Source organism: Coregonus lavaretus, assembly GCF_964263955.1.
Source record: "Coregonus lavaretus genome assembly, chromosome: 2".
Taxonomy (NCBI): Eukaryota; Metazoa; Chordata; class Actinopteri; order Salmoniformes; family Salmonidae; genus Coregonus; species Coregonus lavaretus.
Genome location: NC_139989.1, coordinates 12,461,246 through 12,478,783, shown reverse-complemented (window position 1 = coordinate 12,478,783; position 17,538 = coordinate 12,461,246). Strand labels below are relative to the sequence as shown.

General features: G+C 39.7%; 1 protein-coding gene and 1 pseudogene across 2 annotated transcripts; one reads left to right on the top strand and one right to left on the bottom strand.

Moving 5' to 3' along the window:
• Nucleotides 1-299: 299 nt before the first annotated feature.
• Nucleotides 300-3,427, bottom strand: LOC311138476 (patched domain-containing protein 3-like; annotated as a pseudogene). The gene is made up of 4 exons: nt 3,392-3,427; nt 2,418-2,545; nt 2,120-2,265; nt 300-1,826 (listed from the first exon to the last, which is right to left on the bottom strand). The product of its transcript is annotated as a patched domain-containing protein 3-like (transcript).
• Nucleotides 3,428-4,859: 1,432 nt separating this feature from the next.
• LOC311138466 (mycolipanoate synthase-like) lies at nt 4,860-17,018 on the top strand (the record flags this gene model as incomplete). The annotated part of the gene is made up of 6 exons (XM_084173152.1): nt 4,860-4,917; nt 6,037-6,190; nt 10,092-10,252; nt 10,341-10,547; nt 10,826-11,007; nt 11,439-17,018. 6 exons carry the CDS (start codon nt 4,860-4,862, stop codon nt 17,016-17,018), a joined length of 6,342 nt encoding a protein of 2,113 aa, XP_084029278.1.
• Between the last annotated feature and the right edge of the window lie 520 nt (nt 17,019-17,538).

Here is a 17,538-nt window from a genome sequence, read left to right as displayed (position 1 = left end):
AAAGACAATATATAATTTGAGATCATTTTATTAGCTTTTTAAAACACAATTACAACAAAGGTAAATATAAGCACACTGTAGTAACAATCAACACAGCATTTACATTACAAACTATTTCTAAAATGATTAAATAAAAACAAAAGATGACTCATAAAAATACATATTTTGATACCATAAAAGCAAAGTATGACATAATCGCAAGATTATAAGTAAGCTAACAAGTCAGTTCATTAAAACAATTTAACTACTATTCTACCAACCCTTTCAACCATGATTAGTGTGTTGTGTGTGAATCTTGGTCAATTAATATTGCATATGCCAAAGAAGGTCAGAAACACAGGGATGAAAACGATGCCATGAAGTACCCCAAACAAAATCACCAGGAACATGATCTTAAAGAAGGTTCTGAAGATGTAGCTCTCAGCAGCAGACAGCACCACTACTCCTAAAATAGTAGACACAGCTCCCTGTAAGATGGGATACCCCAAGTTGGTGATGGCGTCAATTGCTTTCTTGTTAGCTGTCGGCTCTTCGCTAGAGACAAAGGCATATGAAATATGAGCAGAAAAGTCCACTGAGAAACCAATGCAGATTACAAGATTGATCATGGATACAGAGTCTAGATTGATATGCCAAAATGCCATGAAACCAGCAACACCCACTATGACAGAGGCAATGGCAAAGGTTACCCACAGAGAGCATATGGGGTTGGGGATCCATAGGAGAGCAATTACAAGCATGACTAAGGTAGCAACAACAACATTTTGGATGGTATTGCAAACTATCACTGCATACTGGTCATAGTATATGAAAGCAGGGTGGTAAACTAACAAGGAACCTGGACAATCATCTGACTTAGCCATCACTCGAAGTTCATTCAACATGTTCTTTTCTTCAACTGATGTGCTGACATTGATTGTCTAAATGAACATACGTGACGCATATATTTTGATTTCGGTAAAATTCACATCATGTATGAAATCGGACATCTCAAGAAATGCAGACAGATTACTTTTGAATGTATTTTCCTCACAGACTCAAATTGGCCATCTTTCCAAATTTAAGATATTCATCGAGCCAAGATATGATCATATTTTGAGAAACCATTGATAGACCTCCAAAGTTTTGAAGACAGGAGTCAAGACTATTCCGAAAACTTTCGTTCCAATATTGAAACTCACTGTCAGTCACAACAACCATTACATTTGGACCATACTGTGAAAAGTACTGGTCCTCATTATCATAATAGCTACCCACATATGAGCTATTGGCTGCTAGGTTTTTAAGGTCAATGCCTTCTTGGATTTGGAAGCAACCATAGATACTTGAGCCCAAATATCCAGCATAGAGCAGGATCACAAACACCTTGGTCCAAGTATTTGTTAGAAATGGCCCATAGTACATCTTAAAGAAGTTGTTAATTGGCATAACTTCCTCTTTTCCCGTTTCCTGGTCATATGCCCCTCCTACACAGCAGATATTGTACTTTTCAGGACTATCCTCTGGTTCTGGAACCTTCATGCATGTCAGCCAGTGTCTGTTGCCCTTTTCACGTCTTCCATTCAGTTCCAGAAATGCACCAAAGAAGGTAATATTGTACAAGTAGCAGAACAGGACAGCTGTGCCAGTATACATACAAAAGGATTGTACAGAACCAAAGGGAGTTAACAGACCAATATAGAAGGCCAGGGCATCAGTTAGTGTTGTGATGGTGATAGAGATAGCTGCGTCTTTGTATGTAGCTGCCATACGGTCCTCTACGTTGTCATGAACCTGAGTCTGCTGCCAGCAGGAAATCATGATGAACATGTCGTCAACACCAATTCCTGCAATCAACATAGAGTATATGGAACAACACATCAGTAGAACAAAGATCATTAGAGGGAATTACCACTGTAATAAATACCGCCAAACTTTATTAGTTACAATGTTACTACATGTTAATACAATGTTGTTAATACAGTTATTACTGTGTAGTTACACAGGTATAAGGGCAACTTAAGGTAAAGCGTTACCATCTAAGTAGTCTCGTGTGACAGACAAAAACATTAAAATCACGTGAGATTTGGTTCTGGGTTGTTAAGATAACCATCTAAGGTATCTGAAGAAAAAACTTTACCAAGTATTAAGAAAGGAGCAGTTGCAACAGTCATGGCAAAGGGCATTCCACAGAGCAGCAACAACCCGAAACTGGACAGCACTGCTAGGCCTGCAGACAGAGCACCAAAGCTGGCCACCCACACCTTGTTCCTCACACAGTCCAACCTAGAGATGAAAATATTCTTACTTCATACGGTACATCACACATAGCAATTATATATTCAATTAAATAGTAATTTAAATTCGTGTTTTAACATGGTGCACACATTTGCTGATTTTGATTCATTTAAAAGATGACACATAAGACATCAAATTACCTCAAGCAAGATATAATGGAAAAACTTATGGCCAGGAAGTATGCGACGGAGAAGAGAGGAATCACAGATTTTAAGTTTCCCTTAAACTCCTCCTCTCTAGAATTAGACGTGAAATATGAAACTTGAATCTGCCGATATAAAAACAAATGCAAATACTGTGAGACTAAGTGAAAACTGTAGAGGGTTAAGTTTAGGAACAGAGTATTTAACAAAACATTCCTTTTTATATTTCAGGGAATATAAGTAATCTAATTATATATGGCTCAAATAAGTAAAGCCACTCAATAGTTGTATACATATGGACAAAAGTATTTGACCAAACCTGGCAGTATGCCCAGACAGTTCTGAATTTGCCTTGTTCAATTCATCTGACAAGTTGGAAAACACTTGAGTAAACCCATGTAGCCAAATATCATTTTCTGCCTTGTTGTTTTCTCTGAGAAAGTAGAAGAGTCTAACAGCCTTTGCACTAACGATGATACTTGAATTCAAAACTACTCCACCAAGTTCTGTCCCCAAAAACATTGAATTATGAAAAGGAAGGGTCAAGTTTGCATCTAACATGTAATTATGTTACTTTTCATGGCACAAAGGTTTTCATAAGTTAATCTTTCATGGCCTATGCCCATCTCTCTAACTCTTCCATCTAAATATATGATCTCCTCAAATGCCTTCTCACTCAAGATATCCGATGACTTTGAAACAGCGATGAAAGACCCATAGCTCCCCTCGGTATACAGCCGCAAACGAGAGAACTCTGAATCATTCTGAGGAAAATGTTCTTTGACAAAATGTCTCTCCTTTTTTGCAGGCCCGTCCTTTGGGGTAAACTGGTCCTCTATGCCATGTGCCTCTCTCTCTTCAAGGAAGTAAAATCCTGCCCCAAGCCCCGCAGAGATGAACAAAGGGACAAGTAGAAACCACCATGGATTTCTCCCAACAAAACCTCCAAGTTTATGAAACCAATTTGACACCGGTTTTTCAATGCAGTCTGTGTGACACGAAGGCATGGTCACCGGTTAAGATTTAAGAAGTTATTATCAAAATGTATTATTTTGTATGTATAGTAGAGAAAACGATCTGTAAGGACCTTGTAATGAGCACAGGTGCTTCAAATGGAACCGCTCACTAACTGGCCGCTACTTTGTGAACTGCAACCTTAAAATACATATTCAAAAAGAGGAACTCGTCATCATGAAAATGAGTTCTAACTGTAAAGAGCACCTGTAAAAATGACCAGGCCATTCATTAATAATTAAACCTGATGTGTTACTGCTTTATATCATTTGAATGTTTCTGTTTGGGTATCTATACTTGTATATTACATGCTGTCATCTTTCATGAACTAGGCCTTTATTATACGGCTATGTGAGCCATGAAAATAAGCTTTATGGGGGTATGTCCCCAGTTGAAAAGGTAGGACTCCATTTACCACTGTATTGTACAGTACATACTAATGTGATCATGGATTCTTACGAACAGATAGTACACGCTTTCAGACGCTCAGCATGAAACTTATTTTCACTGGAAGTTGTGTCTGACGTTAATCTACCTACTGATCTGTTACAATTCTTGATTGTTTTACACCTGTAAAATGTACAACCATAGTGGAATAAACTGTTCTTCTGATGCATTATATTAAAGCAGTAAAACTCAAATTGGCTACCATGTAAATCAGGTACTGGCAGACTTTAATGTCACCCTATCAGCTCACCTTGAGTTTTCCATGCCCTCAGCAAATATCTCTCTCCTCAGTACACACATTTCACTGAGATTTGCAGATTATTACAAAATACTACTAATGGTTCGTGGAGAATGGAATGATCAACTAATTAGTAATGACTAATTTGATCATTACAGTGACAGTTCTGGTTTCCTATCATTTTTACAAACTGTTTCAGTTAAGGTTCTTGACTATGTACACCCCAAAAGGTAAGAAGAAAACATTTTAGTTTCTAAATGTAATTAACAGATTCTATATCAGGCAAAGGAAAAATGGATCTCAGATAAGCTCTTTTGAACAAATTTGGCTGGATAATCAGTCATTTTACATTTACATTTTAGTCATTTAGCAGACGCTCTTATCCAGCGCGACTTACAATAGAGTGTCCTATTGTGAACGATAAGATGACTTGTCAGGATAGTTTATGAGTAATGAGGAACTGTATCTGGTTGAGGATATCAATTTACCAAGGAACCTCTGGATAAAATGAATAACTCATTCACCTCCTGGAATTCATTTAGAGCAGTGATTGCACTTGGGTATTTCTGGGGAACTGAATCAGCATTTCCTTACAGGGCTGCTATCTGTCCTTACGGATATAAAGACAATGCAGGTGAGCCAATGAGCCAAAGGAACTTCTATCTGAGCTGAGTTTATACTTGAAGTTTAGAAACAAGTGCATGCATTTCAGTGTCCAGCTGGTGTGACAGACAGCCAGCATGGAGGAGGAAGAGGGAGCCATTGCAGTGGTTGGCATGGGATGCAGCTTCCCTGGAGGTTTGACAGTTTACCTTTTTTTGTGATGAAGCTAGTTCTCTCAAGTATTGTAATTAATTTCAGTTTATATTTTCAATCACTTTAAAGCTAGAATCCGCAGTTGAAACAATAAAGCGGTCACCCTGCTTCTGTATTGGTGAAAAGCTGCAGGATGGGCCTAGAGAAATGTAACCACTCTCAAATTCCTAGACAGAGCTATGGATGCAAGGACTGACCATGATATCAAATTAATACATTTTAATCATGTTTTTAAGCTATACAAGTGTTCATTTACATTTACGTTAAAAAACATTTTTTATACAGTATTTTTTGCTCATCTTTATCAAGGATGTAAATAACTTTGGACCTGACCGTATTCAAAAATGGATGTCGCAACTAAGGATTCTAGCTTTAAAGCAATTTGAGATTACTAAAACTACTGTACAGGTGTATGAGAAAACAAAAGGTCTAGAATCACTAGGCAAATCACGGTTAATTGCTATATGCAAAGAGGGGGAGGGGCAGTTATGGAATGTTTTCACTTCTTATAGCACCATCCCACTGGGCACAGACGTCAGTTCAACGTCTAGTTTTGATTTACATTTGGATGAGTTGTCAACTAATGTGAATTCAACGTGAAATCAACAAAACATTTCACCATGTCATTGGATTTAGGTTAAAAGTTGGGTGAATAAAATACGAAATTCCCTTAAATTGATGCATTTTTTCAAATCCAATCAGTTTTCCACTTTGATTCAATGTCATCACAACGTTAATTCAAACAGTTTTTGCCCAGTGGGATATGAAGCTGCTTAATTTATGTTGATTAATTAAATAATTACAATGCCAGCAATGTAAAACCCCAGACTACAGAGATTACAACTATTATGAAACATCAGCTAACTTGGGTATTGATTCATGCAATAACATGAATGTAGACATTTTAATCTATGACTGTTTTAACATCTGTAGCTATAATTTTAAATGTTTTATTTATAAACGAGTTACAATTTGTTTCAAAAACGATATACATTGTTAGGAAAAACATTTTGTTAAAAATATGTATACATAGGTTACTTATTAATGTTAAAACAATTCCAATGTATTTCCTATTCTGATACAACACATATTCAATTCCAGGTGAGGGGCTTGACAATTTCTGGAAGGTTCTTCTGGAAGGGAAGAACTGTGCATTGCCAATCCCTAACGAGAGGTTTAACAGTACTTACTGGTATGATGCTGACAACAGCAAACCTGGAAAGACTCACACTAGCAAAGCTGCTCTCATAGATGGGTTAGTATGAAGTTTCCCTGACCCTCACCATTTCTTTTTTAGCACTGCTACTAGTCCTACTGTTACTCATAATTTTTTCTCCAGAAAATCACATTGTAGAATTTTTTATGAATTTATTTGCAAATTATGGTGGAAAATAAGTATTTGGTCAATAACAAAAGTTTCTCAATACTTTGTTATATACCCTTTGTTGGCAATGACACAGGTCAAACGTTTTCTGTAAGTCTTCACAAGGTTTTCACACACTGTTGCTGGTATTTTGGCCCATTCCTGAGATCTTGCGTGGAGCCCCAGATCGAGGGAGATTATCAGTGGTCTTGTATGTCTTCCATTTCCTAATAATTGCTCCCATAGTTGATTTCTTCAAACCAAGCTGCTTACCTATTGCAGATTCAGTCTTCCCAGCCTGGTGCAGGTCTACAATTTTGTTTCTGGTGTCCTTTGACAGCTCTTTGGTCTTGGCCATAGTGGAGTTTGGAGTGTGACTGTTTGAGGTTGTGGACAGATGTCTTTTATACTGATAACAAGTTCAAACAGGTGCCATTAATACAGGTAACGAGTGGAGGACAGAGGAGCCTCTTAAAGAAGAAGTTACAGGTCTGTGAGAGCCAGAAATCTTGCTTGTTTGTAGATGACCAAATACTTATTTTCCACCATAATTTGCAAATAAATTCATAAAAAATCCTACAATGTGATTTTCTGGAAAAAAAATTCTCAGTTTGTCTGTCATAGTTGACGTGTACCTATGATGAAAATTACAGGCCTCTCTCATCTTTTTAAGTGGGAGAACTTGCACAATTGGTGGCTGACTAAATACTTTTTTTCCCCACTGTACATATCCCGAAAGAAAGAAATGATCTCACTCCAATACATTTTAATAGAAAGTAAGCAAAAATAGATAAGATCTTGCTACCATGGAAAGGGAAATACCTGTCTATTTGTGGAAAAATCACCCTGATTAACTCTTTAGTAATAGCCCAGTTTACCTATTTGCTTATGGTCCTGCCTACACCTAGTGAACAGTTGTTTAAATTATATGAGAAAAAAATATTCCATTTTATTTGGACCGGCAAGCCAGACAAAATTAAACAGGCCTTATATAATGAATATGAATTCGGAGGACAGAAATTATTAAGTATTAAAGCATTAGACCTCTTACTAAAGGCTTCAGTCATACAAAAGTTATACTTCAATCCAAACTGGTTCTCTAGCAAATTAGTAAGAATATCACTATTTCTAAAACAAGCCATAGAAAGTTGGTTGCAATTTCAATTTCATCCACCAGAAACGACAGAACAAATAATACAACAAATATTGTTGTTATACTCAAATATACCAATTGATAAAAAAGCATTTTTCTTTTTTGAAAATGTTTAAAAAAGGCATAATCTTCGTAAATTATATCATAGGTAGGACTGGTGGAGTTATGTCACACATTCAGCTAACAAAAACAAATGGAAATGTCTGCTCTACCCAAAATTACAACCATCTAATTGCAGCATTACCGCAAAAATGGAAGAGGAAAGTGGAAGGGGGAAAAAGTAAGGAACATTTCTGTCGGCCCTGCATTAAAGACCATAATTGGTTAAAGAGAATTGTGATAAATAAAAAAGCATACCAGTTTAATTTAAGGACCAGAAAATTGACAGCCGTGCCATATAGATTACGAAAGTTGGGAAGAGATTTTTGACGTACCGATTCCATGGCACATGGTGGCCAGTATGAAAAATGTATGCACTCACTAACTGTAAGTCAAAATGTAAATGTAATGAACTGATATGCAAAACGATGCCGGATTCAAAACTTAGAATTGATCAATTTAAATTATTATACAAAATTCTTGCAACCAATAGAATGTTATTTATATGGGGGATACAACCTTCGCAGCTCTGCAGATTTCGCTGCGAAGAGACAGAATCATTAGATCATTTGTTTTGGTACTGTCCATATATAGCTTGTTTTAGTTCACAGGTTCAGGAATGGCTGAAGAATTGCTATATTTACCTGGAGCTAACCCTGCATATAGCACTACTGGGTGATCTGAAAAGTCATAGTCAATCGATCAATAATCTAATAATACTTTTAGCATAAATAATTATTTTCAATTTACAATCTGCAGAAACAATGAGAATAGAAAGGTTCTGAACTTTTGTGAAACATCACAGCACAGTTGAAAAATATATGGCAAATAGAAATTCAATATGGATGATGTTAATAGATATATGGGAGGGGTTGAATGGAGCTGAAGGTTGGGACTAATAACAACTAATAACAACAACATAACTAATGTAAAACATACTGTGTCCGTAAAACGTATATAGGTTATAGGTTAAGAACTTTTGTGAAAGAGCACAGTTTGAAAGATATGGCAAATAGAAATCAAAAACATCAGAAATAGATGGTAGAGGTTGAGGGTAGAGGAAGGACAGGAGTAAAAACAAACAAATTAGAACTATTGTAAAATAGTCTGTGTCCATAAAATGTATAGAGTATGTATAAGCTGGAAGTAGAGGCCTAAGCGTTGTTGTTCACTAGCTTACTCCAATTAGGGGAGGGGTGGTAGGGTTAGAAAGTAATAAAGGAAAATATATTTAAAAATAGGAATATGTACAGTATATTTTAGATTTTAGATTCTTCAAAGTAGCCACCCTTTGCCTTGATGACAGCTTTGAACACTCTTGGCATTGTCTCAACCAGCTTTACCTGGAATGCTTTTCCAATAGTCTTGAAGGACTTCCCACATATGCTGAGCACTTGTTGGCTGCTTTTCCTTCACTCTGCGGTCCAACTCATCCCAAACCATCTCAATTGTGTTGAGGTCGGGTGATTGGGGAGGCCAGGTCATCTGATGCAGCACTCCATCACTCTCCTTCTTGGTCAAAATAGCCCTTCTTGGCCAAAGCAAGTCTCTTCTTCTTATTGGTGTCCTTTAGTAGTGGTTTCTTTGCAGCAATTCGACCATGAAGGCCTGATTCACGCAGTCTCCTCTGAACAGTTGATGTTGAAATGTGTCTGTTACTTGAACTCTGTGAAGCATTTACTTGGACTGCAATTTCTGAGGCTGGTAACTCTAATGAACTAATCCCCTGCAGCAGAGGTAACTCTGGGTCTTCCTTTCCTGTGGCGGTCCTCATGAGAGCCAGTTTCATCACAGCGCTTGATGGTTTTTACGACTGCACTTGAAGAAACTTTCAAAGTTCTTGAAATGTTCCGTATTGACTATTCATGTCTAAAAGTAATGATAGACTGTCGTTTCTCTTTGCTTCTTTGACCTGTTCTTGCCATAACATGGACTTGGTCTTTTACCAAATAGGGCCATCTTCTGTATACCACCCCTACCTTGTCACAACACAACTGATTGGCTTAAACGCATTAAGGAAAGAAATTCCACAAATTCACTTTTAACAAGGCACACCTGTTAATTGAAATGCATTCCAGGTGACTACCTCATGAAGCTGGTTGAGAGAATGCCAAGAGTGTGCAAAGCTGTCATCAAGGCAAAGGGTGGCTACTTTGAAGAATCTAAAATCTAAAATATATTTTGATTTGTTTAACACTTTTTTGGTTACGACATGATTCCATATGTGTTATTTCATAGTTTTGATGTCTTCACTATTATTCTACAATGCAGAAAATAGTAAAAATAAAGGAAAACCCTTGAATGAATAGGTGTGTCCAAACTTTTGACTGGTACTGTATGTATGTATGTATGTTCGCAAATAAATATATGGGGGATTGGAAGTGATGCAGACAATTACATTGATGGAAGCGACAATCTATCTGCAATATTAAAGCTGATCTACCCCCTAAAAATAAAATATACAAATGCTTTTACCTCCGAATTCCCAGCTTCTGATTGCCTTTTCCACTCTTGTTTACTGGTTAATGTTTTTATTCTCAGCTTTAATGAACTAGACCTGAGGTTTTTTGGTATCACCGATGCTGAGGCCGACTACATGGACCCTCAGCAGAAACTCTTGCTGCACTGCACCTATAGGGCACTAGAGAATGCTGGGATGCCAATGGAGAAAGCTAGCGGAACTAGGACTGGAGTATACCTAGGTAATATACTTTTTTTTTACTTTACAGATAAGTGTGATGTTGTGATACCATGATTGTTACTAATATCACTTTCAATTCTCTATGAAAGGACTAATGAACAGAGACTACGATATCACAACCGCCCAGTACGATCCATGCTTGGCCAACCATTGGACTGGCACTGGTAAAGCCATGAGTATTGCAGCCAACCGGATATCCTACACCTTCAACCTCACTGGTCCATCAGTTGCCATAGACAGCGCCTGCTCATCATCTCTTGTGGCTCTGCACTTTGCTTGTCAAGCCATAAAACAAGGTACAACTCTTTTATCAAATTGTGAGCAAGATAATTGCTTTGCTAGCATTGATGATTATAGATTGCTAGATTATTTTAGATTGCTTGTTTTAATATGTAACCTAGATTTCATGCAGGCTACCCCTGTCAACCTACCAATTGTGCCCAGAGGGTAATTTCAAAAAACATAAAGCAAAAGTTAGAATCATATGTTTGACTATTAGCCCATTTTCAACTACATGAAAAAGCACTGTTTGAGTGGCACCTGCAATTATATTAAAACGTGTTTGTCCTACCAGGTGACTGCGAGATGGCTCTCTGTGGCGGTGTAAGCTGTATCATAGATCCACAAGTCTTTGTTGCTCTCAGCAAGGCAAAGATGATTTCACCTGAAGGCACCAGCAAACCTTTCTCCAGTAGAGCAGATGGCTATGGCAGAGGAGAGGGCTGCGGGATTATTCTGCTGAAGCCACTGAAACAAGTGAGTGCTTACGATTTCGTCAGTTTGCACTCTTTGCAGTACAGTTCAAACATATTCAAACTGGGCAAACATTTAGCCAGGCTGGCTATACAATGTGTCTGGGAGTATTTGATGCATTGAATTAACTCTCAAGCTTTCATTTAGTCAAAACTTCTAGAATATGACTAACATATGACATATACTGTATTTAACATCCTTTATAACCAATTTTATTTAGACTGCAATAGACAAACTCTTATTTCTAATCATTATGACTTTACTTGACAGTTTTATTGCAGATCTGCATATACTGTACAATTTGACATACCAATAGCCATTTAGGGTGGAGCCCAACAGTTCCATGTAGTGTTTCATGCAGTAAAAGGTTGGCACAGACACTGGTCTATCAAACATGACATCAGCAGTTCTGTTGAATTTCAAATATTTTACAGGCCTTGAAAGACTGTGACCACGTATGGGGCATCATAAGCAAAACTGCAGTAAACCAAGATGGCCACACTGTCACTCCAATCACCAAGCCATCCATGGTCCAACAAGAGGATCTTCTGCGCAGAATCTATTCAGAGTCTGACCTGTCAACTGTCCAGTACATAGAGGCTCATGGGACTGGAACTCCAGTGGGGGATCCCATAGAAGCAGGCAGCATCTCCAAAGTCATTGCCAAAGCCAGACCTCCAGGTTCAGAGACACTCCGCATCGGCTCTGTGAAAGGCAACATTGGACACACAGAATCTGCAGCTGGAGTGGCAGGGCTAATCAAGGTACTCCTAATGATGAAGCATGAAACCATTGTCCCTTCACTCTTCTACTCTGAGGACAGTGCCAGTATAGATGCTAAAGCCTTAAACGTAAAAGTTCCCACTAAAGCAGAAAAGTGGGGAAATGCAGGCTCCGTCGAACGGGTTGCAGGGATCAATAATTTTGGTTTTGGAGGCACAAATGCCCACACAATTGTTAAACAGTACAACAACTCTCACACCCAAACAGCCAGGGTTGAAAGGTCATATGAGTATTTTGTCCTTTCAGCAGCCTCAGAAAAATCCCTTACCATGATGGTACAGGACACAGCTGAACAGATAAGTGCAGACAAAACAGTGGAACTCCAGGGTCTGTCATATACATCAGCCTGTAGAAGAAGCCACATGAAACATAAATACAGGAAGGCATTCACAACATCCTCTCTGGTTGATCTGAGAAACCAGCTGAAATCTGCTTTGAACAAAAAGATTGTCCCCTCCAAACTAGATCCAAAGTTAGTGTTTGTTTTCTGTGGGAATGGTGTGGCCTACCAAGGCATGTGCAAGCAGCTCCTGAAACAGGAACCAGTGTTCAGAGAGAAGATCAGGGAGGTTGAGGCGCTTTTTCAAAGGTACCAAAGAATGTCCATCACAGAGAGACTGGAAAGTGCATCAGTTGATGACGACTTTTCAAAACCAGATGTTGTCCAGCCCCTACTCTTTGCTATTCAGGTTGGCATTGCCAGTCTCTTCAAGCACTGGGGAATCAGACCAGATGCCATTCTTGGCCACTCTGTTGGAGAGGTTGCTGCTGCCCACTGCTCTGGTCTCTTGTCCCTTGAGGATGCAGTGAAGGTGATTTACTTCCGCAGTACTCTGCAGAATAAGGTCACAGGGGGGAAAATGCTTGTGGTCAGTAACATGGCTGTGTCAGAGGTCTTGAACCTCCTTCCCTCCTACTTAAATAAGGTTTGCCTGGCTGCCTCCAACAGCCCACAGTCCTGCACCCTTGCAGGTGATGCTGATGCTATAGACAGTCTCCATCAAAAGCTAAGCAACTCAGTCAAGAGTAAGAATCTGTTCCTCCATGTTCTGGATGTCCCTGCTGCATACCACAGCCAGATGATGGATCCCATCCTCTCTCAACTAGAGGACAGTATTGGCTCTTTACAGGTGAATCATGTTGAGACAGAATTGTTCTCCACAGTGACAGGGAAGGCGGTAGAGCAGCCAGACTTCAGCACAGGCAAATACTGGGCCAGGAACATTCGAGAGCCTGTTTCATTTGAACAGGCTGTGAGATCAGCAACCAAAGACAAAAACAATGTGGTCTTTGTAGAGATAGGACCTAGAAGGGCACTACAAAGGAACATCCAGGAGACTCTGGGAAATGAGACACAAGTGCTCACATCAGTGCAGCAAGATAAAGATCATGAGACAATGCTGAACACTGTGTCCAAACTGTTTGAGTTGGGGGTTCAGGTAGACTGGGACAAGTTCTACAGAGGTTGTGAGACATCCCCAACACCTACCCCAATGTATCAGTTCAATTGTGTGAAGAAAAATGTCATCTTTGAGGTAGCACAGAAAGATACATCGGGCAGTCATCCTGTGTTAACTCAGACAGGCAATGATGGAAAAACATTCAGTTGTGATCTGGCCTCAGCCTCAGTGTCTTACCTGCAGGACCATAGAAACAATGATGTTGCCATTGTCCCTGGTGCCCTCTATGCTGAGTTGGGTTTGGCTGCCTTCATGGCCAGTTCCAAATCAAAGGTGCCACTCAACACGCTGCAACTCAGTGTCAGTTTTCAGAGTCCATTTCTAATTTCGCCAAATTCTCCAGAGATGAGTGTCAAACTGGATCACATTGAAAACGAGACAATGTTTAAGATACAATCTCCTACAGCAACGTATGCATCAGGCAGCATATCATGCAAGCAAGGGAGGTTGGCTGAAGAACAGTATATCTCTCTAGACTCAGTTTACAAGCGATGCACATCAACTATGAGTACTGATTACTTTTATGATTACCTAAGTAAGAGAGGGTTTCAGTATGGTTCTGTTTTCAGAAACAAGGGAGATGTGCATTATGGTGCAGACTTGATGGAAGCCATCTCTGTTGTGACTGTCCCTGATGAACTACTGCCTCAGTTGCATGATTTCTGCATTCACCCTGTAGTGCTAGACTACTTGCTACAACTGACTCCAATCACAATAGTGAATGCATTCATGGCAAGGCCTGGCTTCCCTGCAGAAATAGGCAGTTTGACTGTTCACGAACCCCTGCAGCCTGAAATGGTTCTATATTTGAGAGCCGCAAACGTTGCAGCCGACCATTTCGAAGTATCTGGCTGTTTCACCGACAAAGCAGGTCGGGTCTTGGTTGAACTGAAGCATGTCATAGTCAAGTATCTTCGGAGCCAATCTAATGTTGTTGAAGAGTACTTCTTCCACAATGACTTCAGTGTTGTCTCTGATGACTACAAGCCCATTAATAATCCCAAGGCATTGGTCTTCGCTGACCAGATGGGTGTATCTGAAGCCATGCAAAAACATTTGAGCTCACAGTCTCAATACATCTCTTTCACACATGCTAATGATCTCTTGAGCCGTGGATTGAAAGCACTGTTGTCTACATTCAAAATCTCAGATCTGAAAAGCTTTGCAGAAATCTTGTTTGTGTGGAGCATTGACAATGTCACCTCCCACGAAACAGAGGCTATCCTGGAGAACATGGTAAGCTGCTGTGAGATGTTCCGACAAATAGTCCTGGAACTGAAGGCCATGAAATTTCCAAACTCCGTCAGAGTAATAACCTACCGGTCAGCAGAGAACACAGTGGACTGCATCAGTGCAGGCTTTGTCCTGTCAGGCATGACTAGATCGTGTGCTGCAGAAATGGCAGATCTTTCCTTCCAGCTGATTGACATCAGCTCTGTCTCTACAGAGGACATCAGAGTTCTGTCTCAGGTTCTTGACTCATTCCCCTGCAGCAAATACCCAGAATTGGTGGTGAAAGATGGACAGATTCTAAAACCTTACATAGTACACACTCCCACTGAAAGCAGTGACAACTCACAGGAAAATGTCCACTCTTTCAAGTCTGAGGAGTTCATCCTTCAGACTGCTAACCCATACAGAATGACTAGCCTGTCTGCCATTCCCTGTGATGTTGAGGATAAGAACATCAAGGAGAATTCAGTTGAGATTCAGCTCAGTAAGATTTGTGTTCATTCTTCTGACTACTTTCCTGTCAGTGTCTCTGATATGAACTATGGCCCGACAATGTACTGGAACAAACACACAACTCACAACCACCAGCTTTTCGCTCTAGACTTCAGTGGAACTGTCACAGCTGTAGGGAAAGATGTGAGCAAACTGAAAGTGGGAGACCATGTAGTTTCATGTTATCCCATTGCTGCATCTTCTAAGATTGTGATTCCTGAAGCAGCATGCTACAAGACAAAGAGGCTCACATTTCTGAAGGAGGCACCCTGTGTGTCCTACTTTATACTTGCATGGGAAGTCTTGCATCGTGCATTACCCAAAGTCAAACAACAGAGGTTGGGCATCATCTCATCCGTTCCTGACTCAGGTTTGACAAAGGTCTTAGCCCAAACTGCAAACAAATCAGGATGGTATAACATCGTTCTGCCACAGTTTAGTGATCAGCTTCAAAATGTGAACAAGCTTGATGCATTTGTCCTTTTGCCTCCATTTGACAAATTTCAGTTTGAAAAAGCATGCAATGTTTCCGGTGTGAGACACATTGTTGCTGTATGTGAAAATGAGTGCCAATCCTCCATCTCACAAAATGGCTTCAGATGTGGCAATGACAACATTCGCATTCAGACTGTTCAAATGTCTAGCGCATTGGAAAAGGGTTCTATCAGAGCAGAGAAGCCTCACATTTACCGTTGGCTCAAATCAATGCATTTGGACAAGAAGTCTTTAGATTTCGAAACCACCATCTTTCAGAGAGTGTCATCCGGTAACATTGGCTTCATGCCTGCTGAAGAGTCTGAATCGTACTTCAGCTTAAAAACCCTGCCTGTTGTGGTACTGGGTAAAGATGAATCCAAAGGCACACTGTCCAACATTCAGTTGTTGCCTAAACCAAACCAGCTTTTCCAGAAGAACTCTGTGTACATTGTCACAGGTGGTCTAACTGGACTAGGGTTTGAAACAGTGAAGTTTATTGCACAGCGAGGAGGAGGGTACATTGTCATTCTTTCCAGAAGCAGTCCCTCGCCAGACTTACAGCAGGAGATAAGCAACATTAAGAGTCAGTATGGCGCCACAGTCGTAAGCTTGCAGTGTGATGTTTCAATCTCTGCACAAGTGGTGAAGACCATTACTGCGATTCGGGAAAGTTTCCCGTCTTGTCCAATCAGAGGGGTGTTCCACAGCGCCGTCGTCCTGCATGATGGCCTGATTGAAACCCTTGACAAATCTCTCTATGAGAAAGTCCTGAAGCCCAAAGTGAATGGGGCTCTGAATCTGCATCACGCCACAAAACACTGCAAGTTAGATTACTTTGTTTGTTACTCCTCCATCTCTGCCTTTATTGGCAATGCATCACAAACAAACTATTGTGCAGCCAACTCCTTCTTGGACACATTCTGTCAGTATAGGCGAAACATTGGACTTGCAGGACAGTCCATAAGCTGGGGAGCTTTGAACCTTGGTCTCTTGCTGGACAAAGACCATTTCCAAAGATTTCTGGCAGCAAAGGGGATGATGGTCATGGGGGTAGCAGAAATCAATGAGAGCCTAGAACAATGCCTTCTGCTGAACAGGCCACAACAGGTTGTCTGCAAGTTTAATTTCAAAAACCTGATGCATCATGTTCTTGCTCAGAATGCATCCCTAAACATACGTTTAGGCGAACTGGCGGATGAGGGGCTAACAAAAGAAAAAGGGGTAGATGCAAGATATGACCAAACTACCGTGTCCATGTCACCAAGTGAATACGTCAAGTCGGTGCTCAGGGAAACGCTTGGTGTTGAGAATGATGAGCTGAATGACGATTCTTCTCTCACTGCATTAGGCATAGACTCAATGCTAGCCATGACTTTACAGAATCTTATCTTTCAAGACAGGGGTGTGAATGTTCCCCTGGTTAAATTACTGGACCCCAACAGCACACTGTCTACGTTGGTAGCCATGCTGAAAGAGGGTGCAAACCAGGAATCTGAGCATGGTGATGACCTTGCTTTGGATCTGATGGAAAATAATGAGGAAGAAAGTTACATGTCTACCATACTTTAGAGACGTATTCAAGTCAAAATAGAACTGTTTGTCTGATAAATCACTGTGTGTGTTTATTTCATGACAATAACGCCAAATATATATATATTTTTAATCATTTATTTCCCTGAGCCTCGTTTTGCCATTGAAATGCTCAGTCTGATTGTATAGGCGTGTTGATACAAATTAAAATATTTTACATACACAGCCCTGGTTGGCAGATAGGATTGTTTGGAGTTTAGAGCCCACACTGCTTACCCTTTTAATGTCAGTTTAGTTTGATTTGGTCATGATGTTTAGCCATACAGAAGGCTAACTTTATTATTATTTGAACGATTAATTATCAATACTGTATACATTGTTACTTGAAGAAAAATTATTAATGCAAAACTTGTGCAATATAAGATGGGATTTTCACAAGAGAAGACAAAGTGTTCAAAATACTTGTGCGAAACAAAAATACTATATCAGGCTTAATTATTTTCACTCCTTTTCTTTTATGGTAAAACGTTGACAACCTTTCACATATGGTGATTGATTT